Source organism: Schistocerca cancellata, chromosome 6 (assembly GCF_023864275.1).
Source record: "Schistocerca cancellata isolate TAMUIC-IGC-003103 chromosome 6, iqSchCanc2.1, whole genome shotgun sequence".
Classification (NCBI taxonomy): domain Eukaryota; kingdom Metazoa; phylum Arthropoda; class Insecta; order Orthoptera; family Acrididae; genus Schistocerca; species Schistocerca cancellata.
This window is the reverse complement of record NC_064631.1, coordinates 434113753-434134329: the sequence shown is the minus strand read 5'-3', so window position 1 is coordinate 434134329 and position 20577 is coordinate 434113753. Positions and strand designations below refer to the sequence as shown.

At 38.3% G+C, this 20577-nt stretch overlaps 1 protein-coding gene across 5 annotated transcripts in view; it reads right to left on the bottom strand.

Moving 5' to 3' along the window:
- LOC126088119 (S phase cyclin A-associated protein in the endoplasmic reticulum) overlaps positions 1–20577 on the bottom strand; it is a 581441-nt gene that overhangs the window by 540434 nt on the left and 20430 nt on the right. For all 5 annotated transcript variants that reach the window (XM_049906219.1, XM_049906218.1, XM_049906220.1 and 2 more), the window contains one exon: positions 20298–20401. In XM_049906219.1, coding sequence (XP_049762176.1) covers positions 20298–20401 — 104 coding nt within the window. The remainder of the gene's footprint in view (positions 1–20297; positions 20402–20577) is intronic.

The window sequence follows — 20577 nt, the reverse complement described above, 5'->3', positions numbered from 1 at the left end:
TAGAATGATGTAGGAAACCACAGAAAACCAAAATCTAGATGACCAAATGTGGATTTGAACAGTCATCCTCTTGAATGCAAGTCCAATGTGCTAAACATTGTGCCACCTCACTCTGTGAGGTCACTCTGGCAGAGTTTACAAGTGGAGGAGTCGGACAGTTGGCAGAGGCATTGCATGATTTCTCCACCTACAAACTCTGCCAGAAAGATACCATCCCCAAAGTCCAACATAACCTCCAATCCCTGCTTACAGCTTTAGGCCCCAGCTAGAGCCTCTCTCCGAACCCACTTCCCTCCTCTCACCTACGACACCCCACAGACCCACTTCTACATGCTGCCCGAAATCCACAAACCCAACAATCCTGGATGCCTCATTGTAGATGGTTATTATGCCCTCACTTAAAGAATTTCAGCCCTCACTGACCAACGCCTCCAACCAACAGCCAGAGATCTAGCGTCCCACATCAAAGATAGCATCCACTTCCTTCACTGATTCTCCACTGTCCCCATCCCTTTATCTGCTGAATCCTTAATCATCACTGTTGACTCTACTTCCCTAAACACAAATATCCATAATGCCCATTGTCTCGTTACCAGTGAACACAACCTCTTCCAAAATTCATCAGGCTCCAAATCCACTACCACATTCCTCTTACACTTTACTAACTTCATCCTAACACACGTCTACTTCTCCTCTGAAGGGAAGGTATACAAAGAAATCTGCAGCACAGCCAAGGCTATCTGCATGGCAACCTCCTATGCCAACCTGTTTATTGACCATCTAAAGAAAACCATCCTAGCCTCCTAAAACCTCAAACCTCTGATGTAGTTCAAGTTCATTATAATACCTTCATGATTTGGACTCTGGGCCAAGACACCCTGTCCACATTCTTTCTCAACTTTTGTCCTATCCTCTTCATCTAGTTCTCAACCCAGTGTGGTACACTCCTGGATATTAACCACCTCCTCTCAAATGGCTCCAACCATTCCACATGAAACCAACCAACCATGAAGAGTACCTGCATTTTGATAGCTGCCATCTCTACCACACTAAAAATACCCTCCCATACAGCCTCGCCATCTGGGTAAAGTGTATCTGCAGTGACAAGAACTCTGTTGCCCAGTATGCTGAAGGTCTCACACAGGCATTCACAGACAGACAGACACTACCCCCAGACCTAGTCCAAAAACAGATTTCCTGTGCCATATCCCCACACAACTCCAATCTTCCCACCACCATCCCAAGAACCAGCTACAAGGATGCACCTCCTTCTTCACCCAATATCACCCTGGTTTGGAACAACAGAACCAAATTTTCTGCCATCCCTATGGCCCTGCCTAATCCACCAATCCAACACTTCCTATTCCCGCCCTGTCACAGGCTTATCCTACCCCATCAGAAGCGGGCCACCCTGAAAGCAGCACGCCATTTACCAGCTCCACTGCTATCACCGCACAGCCTTATATACAGGCATGACTACCAACCAGCTGTCCACGAGGATGAGTGCCACCGCCAAATTGTGGAAAAGAGCAGAGTGGGCCGCCCTGTAACACAACATGCAATTGAATGTAACATGCTCGATTTCAAGGGCTGCTTCACAGCTCAGAACATCTGGATATTCACCTCCACCAGCAGCTTTTCTGAACTTCACAGATGGGAGTTATCCTGACAATTCTTCATTCTCAAAATCATCACATCCTCAACCTATCCTACAGTAACCTACTGCCCACACCCTCCACCGAACAGTTTCCACCCTCTCTATCCTATCGTCTCCTCCCAATTCACATACCCTCTCCCGCTGTTCTATGCAAATGCACCCACTGGTCTTCTCCCCTTCTCTGCTCCTCTCCTTTTCCACTCGCCCTTCCCTCCCCACTATACACATTCAAGGCAGACTTGACATGTTTGTCTCCTCTCAGGGATGAATGTTCAAGGAGTCAAATTGGTATCTGTGGATACTCACAAAAGTAAAGTGAAAAATAATGTTAGTATATTTCATCAAAATATTGGGGGATTGAAGAATAAAATTGATAAGCTTCTGCTTTGTTTAGAAGATATAGAAACTGAGATTGTAATAGATGTACTATGCCTGTCTGAGCATCACATTGTCACTGATATGCAAAAGGTTAGCATCAATGGGTACAAATTAGCTGCACGTGTAAGTAGAGATAATATGATGAGAGGAGGAGTTGCCATATATGTCAAAAGCTTCCACAGTGTAAAAAATTTAGAAACTAAAAAATGTAGAGCAACATATGGAAGCATGTGCCACTGAACTTAAACTAAATGATGGCACTTTCATAATTGTAACAGTGTATAGGTCCCCCTCAGGGAATTTCCAGCTATTTCTAGAAAACTTGGATGCTATGTTGTGCTATCTGTCACACAGGGGGAAGCAAATTATCATTTGTGGGGATTTCAAAGTTGATTCCCTGAAAGAGTGTAATAGGAAGAATGACCTTGTAGTATTACTCAATTCTTTCAATTTGAGCTCCGTCATTGATTTTCCTACTCGGATAACAAAGAACAGCAGTACATTGATAGATAACTTTTTTATAGACCAAGATAAGTTTAAGGACATAAATGCTTATCCTGTTGAGAATGGTCTTTCAGATCATGGTGCGCAGCTAGTTACAGTACATGACATAGCTCCATGCAGTATATCGAATCAGACTTTCAAAGCAGTGCGTTCAATTAACAATATAAATATTGCAAACTTTAGGGAAAGCCTACAGCAGCTAGACTGGGATGAAGTGTATAAGGAACCCAATGCAAACTTGAAATATAACTTATTTCACGATACATTTTTAAGGGTATTTGAAAATTGTTTTGCCAAGGAAATAGTTAAACATAATTCCAAGAAAACATATAAAAAACCTTGGCTAACTAAAGGAATAAGAATATCTTGCAACCGTAAAAGAGAACTGTATCTAACAGCAAGAGGGAGTACTTACCCCGAAATTGTTCAATATTATAAAAACTATTGTGCGGTACTAAGAAAAGTTATTAAAAAGTCCAGAAGCATGTGTACCATGTCCGAGATCAGTAACTCTGATAATAAAATTAAAGCAATTTGGAATATTATTGAAAGGGAAACAGGGCAACCAAGAGCACAGGAACACTTTAGTGCCATAAAACTGAATGACAAGTGTACTAACAAACAATCAGAAATTGAAAATATTTTCAATAATCATTTTTTAAATGTTGTGGAGAAAATAGGATCTAGATCTTCACTAGAAGAGGCAAGGCTACTAATAGAAGAGGCCATACCTGTGCAGTTTGAAACAACTGTAATTCCACCAACCTCTCCCTCTGAAATCAGTAAAATAATAAACTCACTGAAAAGTAAAAGCTCTTACTGAATTGATGGCATTTCCAGCAAGGTACTTAAAGCTTGTTCCCCACAGATAAGTAGGATTCTCAGCCACGTATGTAATAGCTCTTTGGAGCAGAGTGTTTTCCCCAATAGACTGAAATATGCCATTGTAAAACCATTGCATAAAAAGGGGGATACGTCGGATGTCAACAACTACTGCCCTATCTCTCTTCTGACAGCTCTATCAAAAATTTTTGAGAAAGTAATGTATTCAAGAGTAGCCTCCCATATTTGTAAAAATAAAGTACTAACAAAATATCAGTTTGGTTTTCAGAAAGGCTTTTCAACAGAAAATGCTATATACGCTTTCACTGATCAAATATTAAATGCTCTGAATAACCGGACATCACCCATTGGTATTTTTTGTGATTTCTCAAAGGCCTTTGATTGTGTAAATCATGGAATTCTTTTAGATAAGCTAAACCATAATGGTTTGAGGGGGGCAGTGCACAAATGGTTTAATTCGTACTTAACTGGAATAATGCAGAAAGTTAAAATAAGTGGTTCCTGTAATGTTACAACAACAGCTGATTCCTCAAACTGGGGGCTACCAAGTATGGGGTCCCACACGGTTCGGTCTTAGGTCGTTTACTGTTCTTGATATACATTTATGACTTACCGTTCCACATTGATGAAGATGCAAAGTTAGTTCTTTTTGCTGATGATACAAGTATAGTAATAACATCCGAAAACCAAGAACTAAATGATGTAATTGTAAATGATGTTTTTCACAAAATTATTAAGTGGTTCTCAGCAAATGGACTCTCTTTAAATTTTGATAAAACACAGTATATACAGTTCTGTACAGTAAATGGCACAACTCCAGTAATAAATATAGACTTTGAACAGAAGTCTGTAGCTAAGGTAGAATTTTCAAAATTTTTAGGTGTGTCCATTGATGAGAGGTTAAACTGGAAGCAGCACATTGATGGTCTGCTGAAACGTCTGAGTTCAGCCACGTATGCTATTAGGGTTATTGCAAATTTTGGCGATAAGAATCTCAGTAAATTAGCTTACTATGCCTACTTTCATTCACTGCTTTCATATGGCCTCATATTCTGGGGTAATTCATCATTGAGTAGAAAAGTATTCATTGCTCAAACACGTGTAATCAGGTCATCCTACAGACATCTATTTAAGGATCTAGGGATCCTCACAGTACATATATTCACTTATGAAATTTGTTGTTAATAATCCAACCCAGTTCAAAAGTAATAGCAGTGTGCATAGCTATAACATCAGCAGAAAGGATGATCTTCTCTATGCAGGGTTAAATCTGACTTTGGCACAGAAAGGGGTAAATTATGCTGCCACAAAAGTCTGGTCACCTACCAAACAGCATCAAAAGCCTGACAGACAGCCAACTAACATTTAAAAATAAATTAAAAGAATTTCTAGATGACAACTCCTTCTACTCATTGGCTGAATTTTTAGATATAAATTAAGGAGAGGGGGGAGGGCGACTTAAACATTAGTGTCATGCAATATTTTGTGTAATTTAATATCTTGTACAGACATCTTTTATTAACCTGACACATTCCACATAATTACGAGGTGTCGTATTCATGATCTATGGAACAAGTATTAATCTAATCTAATCTAATTTGACAAAACTACACATGTGAGATTACCAGGGAAGGTGACTGGAGGAAATACAAAAACTCATTCAATATACTTGTGCAGATCTTAACTGTACAGGCAAACTGGTGCATGACTGTTGAGGTAGGTCAAAACCTATACACAGGTAAACAATGGGATGACATCACCAAATTAAAAACTGTGCATTAACGATTTTATCGAAATCTACTCCAATGAGCTGTTAACTGTGAAGATTGCAGAACATTCTGCCAACAGATTGTGATTCCAAAATAAACAACATTAGAAACAATTATTAGATGCTTTTCTCATAACAGTACTTTGTTTCTCAAAAAGCGTAAAAATGAGTGAAAAGAGCTTCAAATACATTGTACCAATCTACTATACATAATATGCCTATTTTGGAACATCTTATAGCTCTCGCACCACGCTGATATGTAAAAGCATTTGCTTTTCCTTCCATTATCATTTGCACCTCATGACAATTTTTTCTTCATTTAAAACAGTCTTAGTATCTTCAAGGTATCATCTGTTAAGGCCATGGCAAACTAATAAACTGACTGGTTACCTGAAAGGTTTATCTATATGGATCTAACTGCCTATGTGTAGCTGGCTTAATGAAAGCTGCAGCATTAACATGCATATTCTTCAGTATAATGATCCATTGAATCAATGGGCTGTTTCTCCAAGACTATTCGCACATATGTAATTGAAACATCGTCAAAAGCTTTCTCAAAATCTATGAATAACAGATACAACAGTGATTGCTCTGTTCAATTTAATTCATAACCTGCAAATGACAGACTCAGCTGTAACCAGTTCTGAAGTCATCTGGTTTCTTTGAAAGGTTAAAATCTGTTATTTTCTGTCAAGATGTTGGTAATAATTTCAGTGAAAATCCTGTACATTACAGAAAGGAGGCTGATGTGTGTATAAAGTTTTGCATGTCTGCTTCTTTTTGTGTGAAGAGGGGTAGAATAGCTTCAGTTTGGGGAAACTTTCTTCTTTCACAAATATTCTTTAAACAATTTTGCAAGTGTATTTTATGTTACTATTTCTTCAGATTCAGGCACTTCTACTGAAACACCATCATCTCTGGGCACTTTTCCTTTTTTCATACCTCAAAAGACTTTATAACATTTCATTTGACTTGGCTTCCAGATTCTCATTATTTTCATTACCAAAAATTTGTGTTTTTGAAGGATTCCTGAGCCATACAAATATTTAAAGTAACCTTGGAATGCCTGTTAGTTACTGTACCATCTGCCATCTTAACTGGTGTCTACATACCGTAAGTTTGTGTTTTGTTTTCTCCATACTTTTCAAAAATACTGTTTCTGTTGTAATGGTCCTAGAATGGTAAATATGTGCAGTGGACTATGGCTGCTGTGCTGGTAGGAATAAATAAGTGAACTAGGCTATTAGGTTCTGCGACATCTTTATTTGTGGTACTTGTCACTGTTCACTGTTTTGTCAAACTCATTGGCATTAAATTTATTTGTTGTTTTATTTATTTATTTTCTCAAGAAATAAGTTACATGATTTAGTGCATGTGAGTTCATGATTCCAACAAGTCTTCAGATTTAAATCCGATGGAAACCAGTGCTCCCATGGTAGACAAACTGAAAGCATGGATGATTACAACATACAAAGTTTGGTACAAAACTAATTCGAACGCTTAAAAATTATGGGTTCTGCTGTGAGTGCATAGAAAGATACAGATATGTGGATACTTATTCTTTTACATGTATATGAAACTCTGTATCAACACGTGGAAAGCTCAACAATGGATAACCTGGAAAAACTGCCTAGTACTGGTAAGAAAGAAACTAGGTAGATGAAGCTATGGGCTGGTCTGTTGGGCATTATATTATCCAAATAAAAATGAATGTTCAAAATTATGTAACTCATATTCTGGGGGTATCCAGCAAACTTAAGATCACGGGCAAACCAGTTGATGATCGACTAAATGCATTCATTACGCTGAGGTATTTACCAAAGATTTGTGTGTCTTAGTGGTTGGGTAGAGTCCAGAACAATGGTTGAAAATTTCAAATTGGAAAATATCAAAGCAAAGATACTAAATGGAAGTGTGGAAGAATACCTGAAGTTGGACAAAGATCAAAGTGATAGTGCTTTACTCACAAAGAATTGTAAGGAAACACAGAAGGGTTTTCTAAATACAAACATGAAAAGAACAACTGCTGCCCTTCAAGTCCAACTGTATCAAGAAGCAAGAATCATTAAAGAAGGACTCCAAGGAACGAGACAAGTCATTGTTTCGTGCACTTGGTGTATAAGATTTCAACAAGAATGAGTGTATAATTTATTCTGGATCATCGTCACATATGACTTCAATAAAGGGATGGCTTCAAGATTTTGCACCAGAAAATTGCAAACAAAAAACTGTGAAGTGAGATAGCCATGTTGAATTAAAAAGTGAAGGGAAAGGAACTGTTATTGGCAGTTCATAAGATATATCTTCAATCGGATAATATAACAATGAAAATAATCAATTTTTGACAATACGAGGACAGTCCAAAAAATTCCAGAACATTCATAATTTTGTGCCAATGGTGTTTTGGAGCATTATGCTGTTGGCATCCCTGCACACACCTGTGTTTAATGTGTAACTGCAGGAAGTTCCATTATTGTATGTTTGTTAGGTATTGTTCAGTGCTGTATTGAGTGGAACATTGTGTCACACAGTTTGCAAATATGGAGATGCCAGAGAGGAGCACCGTCCCTGCATTAAATTTTGCGTGAAACTGAAGAAAACTGAGAAAATCATTAGAGAGAGACACCAAATGATGCAGGAAGCCTGTGGTGATGAGTACTTAAGCTATACTCTTTCATACAAATGGTTCGAACGGTTTAAAAATGGCAAGATGGAAGTTAAAGATGACCCTCATTCCAGACACCCTTCGATGTCTACTGAGAACGCTCATGTCACAAACATCAACAAAATTGTATGTGCCAATCAAAGACTGATTGTCCGAGAGATTGCAGAAGCATGTTAACATTTCAGTTGGATCATGTCATGAAATCCTGACACACTATCTTGGAATGCATCATGTTGCCGCCAAGTTCATCCCACACCTCATGAGTCAAGACCTGAAAGAGCTTCACCTCGCAATCAGTGAAGAGCTTCTGGATCACACAAATGGGAACAAGATGTTCCTTAGGAGCATCATAACTGGTGATGAGACATGGGTCTATGGATACAATACTGAGACCAAGGATCAATCTTCCCAATGAGTTTGGAAAGGTTCTCCAAGGCCAAAGAAAGCTCGTCAGGTCAGGTCAAATGTCAAAGACATAGTTCGATAGTTTTCTTTGACTTTGAAGGATTAGTTCATCATGAATTCATGGCACAGTGACAAACTATTAATCAATGGTACTATCGAGACATGTTGCGATGCTTGCAAGAAAATGTGAGAAGGAAACAGCTTGAAATGTGGCAAGATAATTCACGGCTCTTTCATCATGATAACACACCCGCCCATTCATCCCTGTTGGTGCGCGAGTGTTTCACAGAAAACAAAATCACTGTGCTGTCTCGACCTCTCCAGAACGGACCCATGTAGACACATTTTTAATATCAGAAGTTGAAAACCCCATAGAAAGGACGAAGATCTTTAATGATAGAAAAACTAAAAGGAAATTCGTAGACAGCGCTTCACACAATCTAGCAAGAGGCGTACCAAGGCTGTTCCTGGGAGTGGAAACAGCACTGGGAGCAGTATATAAATTGTGGATGAGAGTATTTCAAAGGAGATGACACACAATAAGTAAAGATTACTCGTAGAAAAGCTTTGTGGACAAAGTTCCAGAATTTTTTGAACAGACCTCTTATAATGTAATTGAACAGATAAAAAACATCTACTCACCAAGCAGCAGCAGGCGAACACACATATAAAAAAAGAAGTTTGCTGGCAGTCTGGCTTCAGCTGCTAGAGGCTGCGCTCGTGTGTGTGAGTTGCATCTGTGTGTGTGGGGGGGGGGGGGGGGGGGGGGGTGTCTATTTTCAATGAAGGCCTTGTTGGCTGATAGCTCACTTTCTGACAGTCTTTTGTTGTGTCTACCTGCGACTCAGCATCTCTGTTATATGGTGAGTACCAACTATCCTTTTCATAATACTTTTACATTCCGTTCTGGATTTTCCATTATTTCATATAAAGAAACGGTTTTATAAATGCAAGCTTTCAGAGCCTTTTAGTTCTCAGGTTTTCAAATCTCAACTGGTGCAGCCCCCAACAATCAGTCTTTTTGTCTTATCCCATCCTGTAAGTCTCCCCTGATCTGGGATTAAAACTAAACTGCGCCCAAACAGGCCATGAAGGCCCAATGGTACCGACTGGTTACCATGTCATCCTCTGCCCACAGGAGTCACTGGATGTGGGTATGGAGGGGCACTCCCAGCCATATGTCAGTTTACAAGACCATGACCTGGTGTTCTGAGTGACTTTTCCGAACTCTACACCTTTTCCTAAACCTCTCTAGTCTTTTCCTTCATCCCTCTTCCTTTCCCTTCAACCCTTCTGCCAGGAGAAGTAGCCATTGGTTCCAAAAGCTTACTTAAAACCTTTTTTTAAATATGTGTTCTCCTGCCACCACCTGGTGAGTAGATTTTTTATCTATCCAATTCAATCAGATAATGTTATTCTTGGTTGTGGCTTAGCCATCAATTTGTTGTCAGTTTCTGCTCTGCTTATGTAATGCATAAAATCTGTGTTCAACAGAGATTGATGTAATATGTTCAAACAGAATGATCTACTTTATTTTGGATCATAGTCAAAATATTCATCCTATATCTGTTCATCATACTATAGATGTGTGTACTGGTGCGTGATAATACCAAAAAGACATTTTTATTTTCTCAAGGATAAATATCAAATATTTGATTTTTTGTGTACTTTAAGAACTTTGGCAGAAAATAATGTTGGTGTAGACATCAAAACTGTTACATCAGACAATGACATTGAGTTTATGAATTCTTAAGTTTGTTTCATTTTGCAAAAAAACAATGGGGTAGAGCTCAGAATATTGTGCCCTACAGTCCAGAAAAGAATTGTATTGTGGAAATAGTTAACAGATTAATCTGTGAGCTGCCATAGGATACATTATTTGATCCTGTTTGGCCTAAGCAATATTGAGCAGAGGCGTGCAATACAGCTGTTTACATACAGAACCATGTTTCTCGCAGAGTGCTTAAAGGTAAGACTTCGCAGGAGTGACAGAAGGGTAGAGTAGCTTCTTTGAACTCCTTAAAAGTATTTGGTTGCTGAGCCCTTCTCCATATACCAGATCAAAACAGAACAAAACAGAATGCCAAGGCTAAGGAGCACATTTTTGTACATTATGATAAAATGATTAAAGGTTACAGACTAACTGATTCACCAAGAAAATTGTAAAAGGTAGGAGTGTTATGGCTGCATGACTGACAGTATCAGGTCACCAGCTGTAAGTGAAAATTACTGTGTGTTCTGCCCAAATGAGCAACATGCCGAGGAAGGCACGGTAGAGGAAGCAGCAGAAGTCAGCAGTGTTGGGAGTGACAATGCAGGCACCTATCATAATCCAGACTACATGTCAGATACCCAGTCAGTCACAGACAGAGGAGACTGAGATGCTGCCAATCTACCCTGATGCTCCAAAAGATTACAAGTCAGAAGGTCAGCCCATGTACCCAAAAGCAAGGAGTACCTACATTTTGTCAAATATTTGGTGAATGGTTTTCCCAGTTTAGGAGAAGATTCTTTGAACCTGCGAGATACCATGTCGAGGCGTTACAGGAGAGACTGTATAAGGATCATGAAAGAGGATGTAAAAAACCATGAAAGAGAAACTAAAATGTTTCCAGAACAATGATGTTTGGGAACTTGTGGACCCACGAAAGAGTAAAAGTATCATAGACAAGTGGATATTTAAGCTGAAAAGTAATGCAAAATGTGCAGCTATTGAGCTAGACATTTTGCTAAGTGATTAACTCAAACAGTTGATATATATTACGATGAAACCTCTCCGTCACGTGCAGATTGTAGTACTCTATCATTATTTTTGTTGTTAATATCGATTTTAAGGTTAATCATTTTGATACCAAAACTGCTTCTGTCAAAAGATAAAGTATACAAACCCAAGTCCATTTATGGCTTAAACACTTCAGCCAAACAGTGGATTGAAGAGACAAAAGGTGTATTTTTACCCGAGGTTATGTTGTGAGAACTGATGCAGACCATGCATTCATTACAAGGCCAGGTAAACATTTGTAATTGTTGCTTTGTATGTTGATTATTATGTCTTTTGTGACAACAATGTGATGGAAGACACGCAGTATTAGAGATTATCTGAGCATTTTGAAGTTTAAGCTCTAAGAGAAACAAAGTCCTGTCTAGGTACGTATATCATTAGAAACTGGAAGGAAAGTAATTTAAAACTTGTGCAGAAGAGTTATACTTCAGATGTGCTGAAATGCTTTATGTTCAATTGTAGCCCCATACGAACAACAATGGACGCTGAACTAAAGCTTTGAGATGTGAAAGATGATGAGATTCAAGTGTCATACCAAGAATTTGTGGGATGTTTGTTGCATATCAGTACTAATAAAAGATCTAACATATCTTATGCAGCAAGCATTTTAAGTGTAATTGTTAAGTTCACTAGTGTGCATTCGCAGGCAGAAAAAAGAGCAAGCTGGTATCTCTAGGATACTATTAACTATGGCATTGTATTTAGCAAAGGGGATTTTAAATATCTGAAAATAACTGGTTCTGTTGACTCAAATTTGTAGATGATTTATTACCGAGTTATCACAATAAGTGAATGGTTTTCTCTTAGGAAAAAATATAACTTCCTCAGAGAACAAGACACTGGGGAATGATGCCATGCCAATTATTGAAGATGAATATACAGCTTTAAATTCTTCAGCCAAACAGGCAGTAGATATGAGATGGCTGATAAGGTAACTGTTTTAAACAATAAGCTTCAAATCCTGAAATCATTTTCCATGATAATCAGAGTTACATTAGGCTGGCAGCAAATCTTGTGCTTCATTCTAGATTGAAACATGTTTGTCTGATAAAATATTCTTTAGCACAATGTGTGAAAGAAGTCAGATGTCATTAAGTATTTGCAACCAAAGAATATTCTTGCTGATGTATTAACTATAACAATCACTAGGGATCATGAAATTGTCGTCAGATTAATTGGTAGTGTTGTTGCATTTGTAATCTGGTACCTTATTTTACATCTGTCATAACAATCTACTATATTTGTGTTGTTCTTTTTCGTCTGTATATATGATATAATGCTGATTTGACAATACTAGTATTATGATTGATGTAATTGTTATTTACACATACTATCATAATCATAAGCACTTTCTACATTACCCATTAAAACTCTTTCTATCTCCTCACACCCTATCAAAGGCATTTACAAATACTTGTTTTTAATTTAATGTATTCCATCAAGTTCCTACTATAATTTGGTTGAAATTTTTGCCTTCTCTCAAACAGCTGCATTGTTCTGTGAGAGATCCACTTTTCTTTTGCTTTCTTTACATTCTCAACAACTGCTGCTATTTGCATAAGTACCTTTATTAAATAACTACTCCATCTGCCTATTTCTGTAGGATTTTTCCAAGGCACTGAACTTCTTGCTTAGTTTAATCTCCTCCCTTTTCTTGTATAAATTCCTATAGTCTACCTTTCTGACCTCCTAGCTGACAAGCCTGTTATTTCTAGCTTTTTATCTATTTTTATTCTGCTTCTTGCAAGTCTATAATAACTTTTAATTTGAAAGTGTGCTGCCAAATGCCGTAAAACTGAAGGGTTTGGTGGGAAATAGTTCAGTAAGGAATGGTGGTGGTTGTTGCTGTGGTGGTGGTGGCCTTCAGTCCAGAGACTGATTTGACACAGCTCTCCATGATACTCTATCCTGTGAAAGCTCCTTCAACTCCGAGTAGCTACTACATCTACATCCTTCTGAATCTGCTTAGTGTATTCATCTCTTTGTCTCCCTCTACGATTTTAACCTCGACACGTCCATCCAATACAAAATTGGTGATCCCTTGATGCCTCAGAACGTGTCCTACCAACCGATCCATTCTTCTAGTCAAATTGTGACACAAATTCCTCTTCTCCCCAATTCTATTCAGTATCACATCATTAGTTACGTAACCTACTCATCTAATCTTTGGTATTCTTGTATAGCAACACGTTTCAAAAGCTTCTATTCTTTTCTTGCCTGAACTATTTATTGTCCTTGTTTCACTTCCATACATAGCTACACTCCATACAAATATTTTCAAGAAAGGACTTCCTGAACTTAAATTTATACTCAATGTTAACGAATCTCTTCTTCCGTAACGCTTTCCTTGCCATACCCAGTCTACATTTTATATCCTCTCTGCTTCAACCATCATCAGTTATTTTGCTTCCCAAATAGCAAAACTCATCTACTACTTTAAGTGCCTCATTTTCCAATCTAATTCCCTCAGCATCACCTGATATAATTCGACTATCTTCCACAAACGTCACATTGCTTTTGTTGATGTTCATCTTATACGCTTCTTTCAAGACACTGTCCTTCCCATTCAACTACTCTTCCAAGTCCTTTGCTGTGTCTGACAGAATTACAATGTCATTGGTAAATCTCAAAGTTTTTATTTCTTCTCCATGGATTTTGATTCCTACTCCAATTTTTTTCTTTTGTTTTCTTGATGGCTTGGTCAATATTGAGATTGAATAACATCAGGGATAGGCTACAATCCTGTCTCACTTCCTTCTCAACACAGCTTCCCTTTTGTGCCCCCTCGAATCTCATAACTGCTATCTGGCTTCCATACAAATTGTAAATAGCCTTTTGCTCCATATATTTTGTCCCTGCCACCTTCAGAATCTGAAAGAAAGTATGCCAGTCAACATCGTCAAAAGCTTTCTCTAAGTCTACAAATGCTAGAAACGGAAGTTTGCCTTTTCTTAACCTATCTTCTAAGATAAGACGTAGGGTCAGTATTGCCTCACACGTTCCAACATTTGTACGGAATCCAAACTGATCTTCCCCGAGGTCAGCTTCTACCAGTTTTTCCATTCATCTATAAAGAATTCGTGTTAGTATTTTGCAGCCATGACTTACTAAACTGATAGTTCAGTAATTTTCACACCTGCCAACACCTGCTTTCTTTGGGATTGTAATTATTATACTCTTCTTGAAGTCTGGGGGTATTTTGCCTGTCTCATACATCTTGCTCACCAAATGGAAGAGTTTTGTCATGGCTGGTTCACCCAAGGATATGACTAATTGTAATGGAACTATCAACTTAGGTCTTTCAGTGCCCTGTCAAATTCTTCACGCAGCATTGTATCTCCCATTTCATCTTCATCTATGTCCTCTTCCATTTCCATACTATTTCCCTCAAGTATATTACCCTTGTACAGACCCTCTATATACTCCTTCCACCTTTCTGCTTCCCCTTCTTTGCTTAGGACTGGTTTCCCATCTGAGCTCTTGACATTCATACAAATGGTTCTCTTTTCTCCAAAGGTCTCTTTAATTCTCCTGTAGGCAGTATCTACCTTACCCATAGTGATATATGCTTCTACATCCTTCATTTACCCTCTAGTCATTCCTGTTTAGCCATTCTGCACTTTCTGTCGATCTCATTTGTGAAGTTTGTATTCCTTTTCACCTGCTTCATTTACTGCATTCTTATACTTTCTCCTTTCACCAATTAAATTCGATATCTCTTCTACTGCTGAAGAATTTCTACTAGCCCTTGTCTTTTTACCTACATAATCCTCTGCAGCCTTCACTATTTCATTTCTCAGAGCTACCCATTCTTCTTCTACTGTATTTCTTTCCCCTGTTCTTGTCAATTGATCCCTGATGTTCCCTTTGAAACTTTCTAAAACCTCCAGTTCTTTCAGTTTATCCAGGTCCCATCTCCTTAAATTTCCACCTTTTTGCTGTTTCTTCAGTTTTAATCTGCAGTTCGTAACGAATAAATCGTGGTCAGAGTCCAGATCTGCTCCTGAAAATGTCTTTCGATTTAAAACCTGGTTCCTAAACCTCTGTCTTACCATTATGTAATTTGTCTGAAAACTTCCAGTGTCTCCAGGCCTCTTCCACATATACAACCTTCTTTCACGATTCTTAAACCAAATGTTAGCTATGATTAAGTTGTGCTCTGTGCAAAATTCTATCACGCAGCCGCTTTCATTCTTTACCCCCAGTCCAAATTCACGTACTATATTAAATTTTCATCTCCTTTAACTATCTGAATAATTTTTTTATCGCATCGCAGCGTGGAGGGTAAAAATCATAGAGGGAGACCAATAGATGAATACACTAAACAGATATAGAAGGATGTAGGTTGCAGTAGGTACTGGGAGATGAAGAAGCTTGCACAGGATAGAGTAGCATAGAGAGCTGCATCAAACCAGTCTCAGGACTGAAGACCACAACAACAAATACAACAACACATTCCTTCAGTCTCTTCATCATCTGCGGATATAGTTGGCATATAAAGTTGTACTTCCATGGTACTGTGGTTTTTCTGGCCTCTCAACAGAAACCCTTTCATTGTGGTTGCACCCATGGGATGGCTATCTCTATTGCCAAGGCATGCAAGCTTCTCCACCAATGGCGAGGTTCATGGTTCATGGGGGGCAGGGGGAAGAAAGTAAGAAATGGTATGATCACAAAATCTTTTCTGTTTTTTGAATGCACCACATGCTGGTAAGAAGTAGTTTCCTATGTACTGCTGGAAAACACTGTCTACTATATAAATTGCTTTGTTTTACTGTACTTATGTTCTTGTTCTTGAATGTAACCACACTATAACGTGCAATAACACATAAATCGTGCATATATAGGCTCATCTCATTCCACATGAATCAAAATCAATTGCGCGAAACATCTGTAGAATATTAAATTAACTAACTCAATAAAGTGTCAAACCAATATTGTGAATGATCTGTAATGATCATGGTGCTATAATATTGTCATATTGCAACCAGAAAAAAAGTCTAATCCAAAAGCCGAGTAGACAATGGTATAAAACAGCACTGAAAGCATGTCTATTACGAATATCGACACACATGCAGAACAGAACAGAACAAAACTCCTGGATGGAGAATGCAGTTGTTCACAAAAACATTGAATATTCCACAATATACAAAATTTACAAAAATAAGAAATTTTGGTAATCTTCTAGAACTGATAAAAACAAAACAACAAATAATTGCCGGTGGTCAGCTTTGAAATGGCAACCCACAGCACATCACCCAGTAACACTAATCCTTATAACTTACTGCAAGCAAGACAGCATGTGGCATTACTTCCTCTCCTTAGGAAATAGCAACATGCTGTTGCAGAGGTTTTCATTAGAGCTAACTGCAATACCCTGGGTCTAGGCCTTGTCAATGTCCTTCTGTATGACAGCGCTGGCAGATCCTTGCATTCTGGTCATATGGTCACATCCTCTTCACTATGACAAGCATCTGAGGTAAAATTGAAGCTTCATGAGTATTGAGCATGTCTTCAGTTTGCTTGGACGTAAAGCCCTAAACTTTGTTCTTCACTTCAGAACTGTAGTAGGCTTTCATACAGAAGAAATCTCTGTGCTTTTGTTTTCTTGATGACAGGTCATAATCCTCGACTTCATTTGTGACGTCCAGCAAGTGACAAAGGATATGATATGGCCCAAAGTAGAGCCTTAGTAACTTTCCCAACAGTTTCACTTTTCACACAGGCATAAAAATTCATACATCTCCCAGGCTGTGTCTCATTGCTCTATGCTTGATGTTAACAGTCTCTTGGTCATTCTCCTGGCCAGCCATGACCTGTATGCAAATGAACTGTCTTGGTGACGACAAGCATTCGATTTTACAGAAAAGGTAGCCCCTGATTCGACTACTACCCAAATAGACTAGTCATTGCTTATTACATCAATGAGATATCCTGACATCTTGTTGACTATCATCCATGGAAGATTTTCATGTGTGGTGGCTTCAACTCCATAGCTGTTTATTTCATTTAGTTTTCCTGAATTCAGTGGGTAGGCGAGTGGCTGATGCTTCTGTATGGAGATAGGGAATGGCTAGGGCAGGTTGGGGAGCAACCTCGTCCTACAGGTGGACTATAATTGTCTGCAGTTAACTGGCGTGAACAAAACTGCTGTGATTATTGATATCTGGCAACACAGTAGTTGTCGAAGACTTATATTATTTCTCTACAGTAATGTAGAGGACATCCACAGTGGAAACATACCAGCATTTTTCCCTCTGCCCTTCAAATGTCTGTTCTTTTGTGGAGTATTATACTTTGTGGAGGATTTGGTTGTATCTGTTTTGATTGGAGGCTGGATTGTCATTTGACAGCTGTTGGAGAACACCAAGTTGGCTGAGTCCATTCTTACTGGAGCGTTCGACTGTTGGAGGAGATTGGTACTGAAGATCAGTGTACCTCCTCTTCTATTACCTCCTGATAATTCATGGCTGCTTTCTCTTGCCTATTCGGTTTGACATTTCTGGATGCTGTATCTCCTCTTACAACCTGGTGTACAAGGGAGGTGGTGTCATTGTAGTCTTCCACAATTGCCATAGGGACTACATTCGGGAGTCTGTCATACCTCTTTTGTCAAACTCTTTTTCGCTCAATGTTTTATCATACCCGCAACCAATAACACTGTAATTTTTCCAGTTAATTGTTGGTTGATTAAAGTCTCTACCAATGATTACATTTCCTTGGTACACTGGCACCACTTGATGAATTCTTCTGTTGTTATGACATCCCTTATACAAATCCCCAAGACATCACGTGATCCCAACTGTTGCATTTGGAGACTGGGTTGAATCCTTTCAGCCATTTCATCGTGTCCTAAATAGTGTCTCTGGAAAACAATGACAGATGCCTGATGTGCAGATGACTTACTGTTGTTTTGGAGTCCATTGCTCTCCTGCATATACAGACCATGGAATCCATGTTTGTATTCCACCTGCTGTCCATAAAGGTGACAGCTTTTATGTTGCCTATTAGGAGCCATGGTGATATAGATGTTTAAAGTATGCGGTGTCTCCACCAAAAAATGTCATGTCAGAACCAAAATCAGGTCCAAACCCAAAAGAAGGATCATTGCTGAAGTACGACATTTATCACTGAAAGCAAATTTATTATGATCACTAACAAAGCCATAACAGAATTGAACTACTGGATAGAGAGCATAGCTACTTATACAAACACTGAATATTCCAGAATATATTAACATAAAAAATTTCAAGAACCTTCCAGCAATGATAAATATTAAACGACAAAATAACTGTGCATGATCGGGTTGGAACTGGCAATCCAAAACGCACCAGCCAGGATTGCTAACCACTATAACACACTACATATAGCATGGCTCGCAGCTGTATGAATAATGTGACGAATCAAAAGCTGTAGTTGGACAGGACAAACTTTCAAGGACTTGACTCAGGCTTCTGGGATTACAAACCTGGTGAAAGTGATGGATTGTTGATTATGGTTGTTTGCGTCTTTTTGTCTCATCAAACTTCTACCTCCTATCTCTAAATTTACCTCATATTTCAAAAACTACCATAATCTTTTTGTCATCTTTGATTCCACTAGCCTAAACACAGTATTCCTCCGTATATATTACTCTCTTCATGCTTACAAAGCTTCTAGGACCTCTGACATTGTGATCCAATCAACTTTTTCCATTGGTTCTGTATGTAATTGTTAATATATGAAAACAAAGTTCTGTCACGGAAACAAACTATGAGGCAGAATTGTTGGCCAGTACTTACCTTCAGAAGATTAAATGTGTATTAATGTCATGTGACATACATAAAAGACAATATAACACACTACCTAGCTTTCAGAACTGTTGGTTCCTTTATTGGAGAGGAAAGAGGAATAAGTAGGGGATGGTTAAAAAAGAAGGGCATGTCAGTTATATCCCAGGACGAGGTAGACCCACATATAGAGATCTACCCTTCCTTTTGCACAACCTACAACCTTTCCCTTTGCCCTCCGTGATGAAGGAACTAATAGTTCTGAAAACTAGGTAACATGTAATTTCTATATGGGTCTAATTACAGTGTTACACATTTCACCTCCTGAAGTAAGTCCTGGTCAGAAATTATGTCTCAATTTTTAATTGTTAAGCTGTCAGCACGTGGGACGAGGCAGCTAATGTTGACGTGCACACATCACAAGAGAGAGTGCCACTGGCACGCAGCATGAGCTGGTTGATGTGATTTTGCACCCTCAGCGCTCTCATCAGTGGTTGTCAGATTTATGTGGTTCACAAACCACACAGTTTGTTCATAAAAATGAATGTGTGTAGAATTCCTATCTTAGCTCTAATAAAATGAACATTACCTTTCCTGGCTGTATGCTAGTCATGTTGTTCTCTCTGCGGTATACATAAATAAAAATTTTGATATCCATGAACATATAATAAGGCAAGAATGGAAGACGCATGATCACTCAGGAAAGATATCAGCTAATAAAACCTCACCAAATCAAACACACTCACTTTTGACAGACCACACTCATATTTACATAACATCAAATATTACAGAAATTATTTCTATTAATTTTGTATGAAACTACCACAACTTTTTGGAAAATGCAAAGGTGAAAAATACATTTGGATAAAGCAGGACACAAACCCATGTCCAATCTACTGCTGGTTCTCTGACGTAGTGCCAACAACGCTAAGCTGAAATGCATATTCCGTGTCTTTTTTTTTTTTTTTATTCTGCGAAATGTTATTGATTCTTAGTTATATAATAAATCATAATGACATATTTTCATGAATCTTAAATGAGTCATTGCTTGAAAACGGCTTACTCTCACTATACACAAGTTATGATGTGAAACTAACTAAAAACAAAAATTCTTTAACCAGCAATATGACTTTTCCAGTCATTTTATTATAACAACTCGTAACAATAATGATTCATCTTGAGACATTCAACATGCTGTTGCTTAGAAACAGCATATATTCACAGGGTGTAACATAACATAAAACCCATCAAATATGGGGTTCTACTGAATACAAGTACGGTATGGCATTTTGCTTTCTGCTTGTGATGTAGGGAGTGGTCTTGCTTCCCACTGGTTCAACTTTACATGGCACATTGCCAAAATATTGTAGAACTTACTTTGTGTTTCACATGACGATACGGCTTCTCAACGAGAAATAGCACGAAATGACTCAAAAAACTAGTTGAGTGCCACACCAACATTAGCTTACTCGCCCCATGGGCCAACGGCATTATTATTACTTTTGTAACACACAAATGTACTCTACCTTACACTCAGAAACACTCTCATCAGTTTCACATGTCTGATATATCTCATCAACAGCTCTCTGAAGATTTCCAAATAAAAATGCCCAATATCTTGCTTGAAGTTCTGCAACAAAATATCAAAAGCAACATGTTAAAAATTCCTATTAGTGAGTACTGCCAAAGAAAGACATTTGGGTTATATCACAAGCAATACAGAATCATTGAAAAGAACAACATGACAGTGGCTTGATTCGGAAGGCTATCAGCTGTGACTGTAAAACAGAAGAAACTTCGACTTCT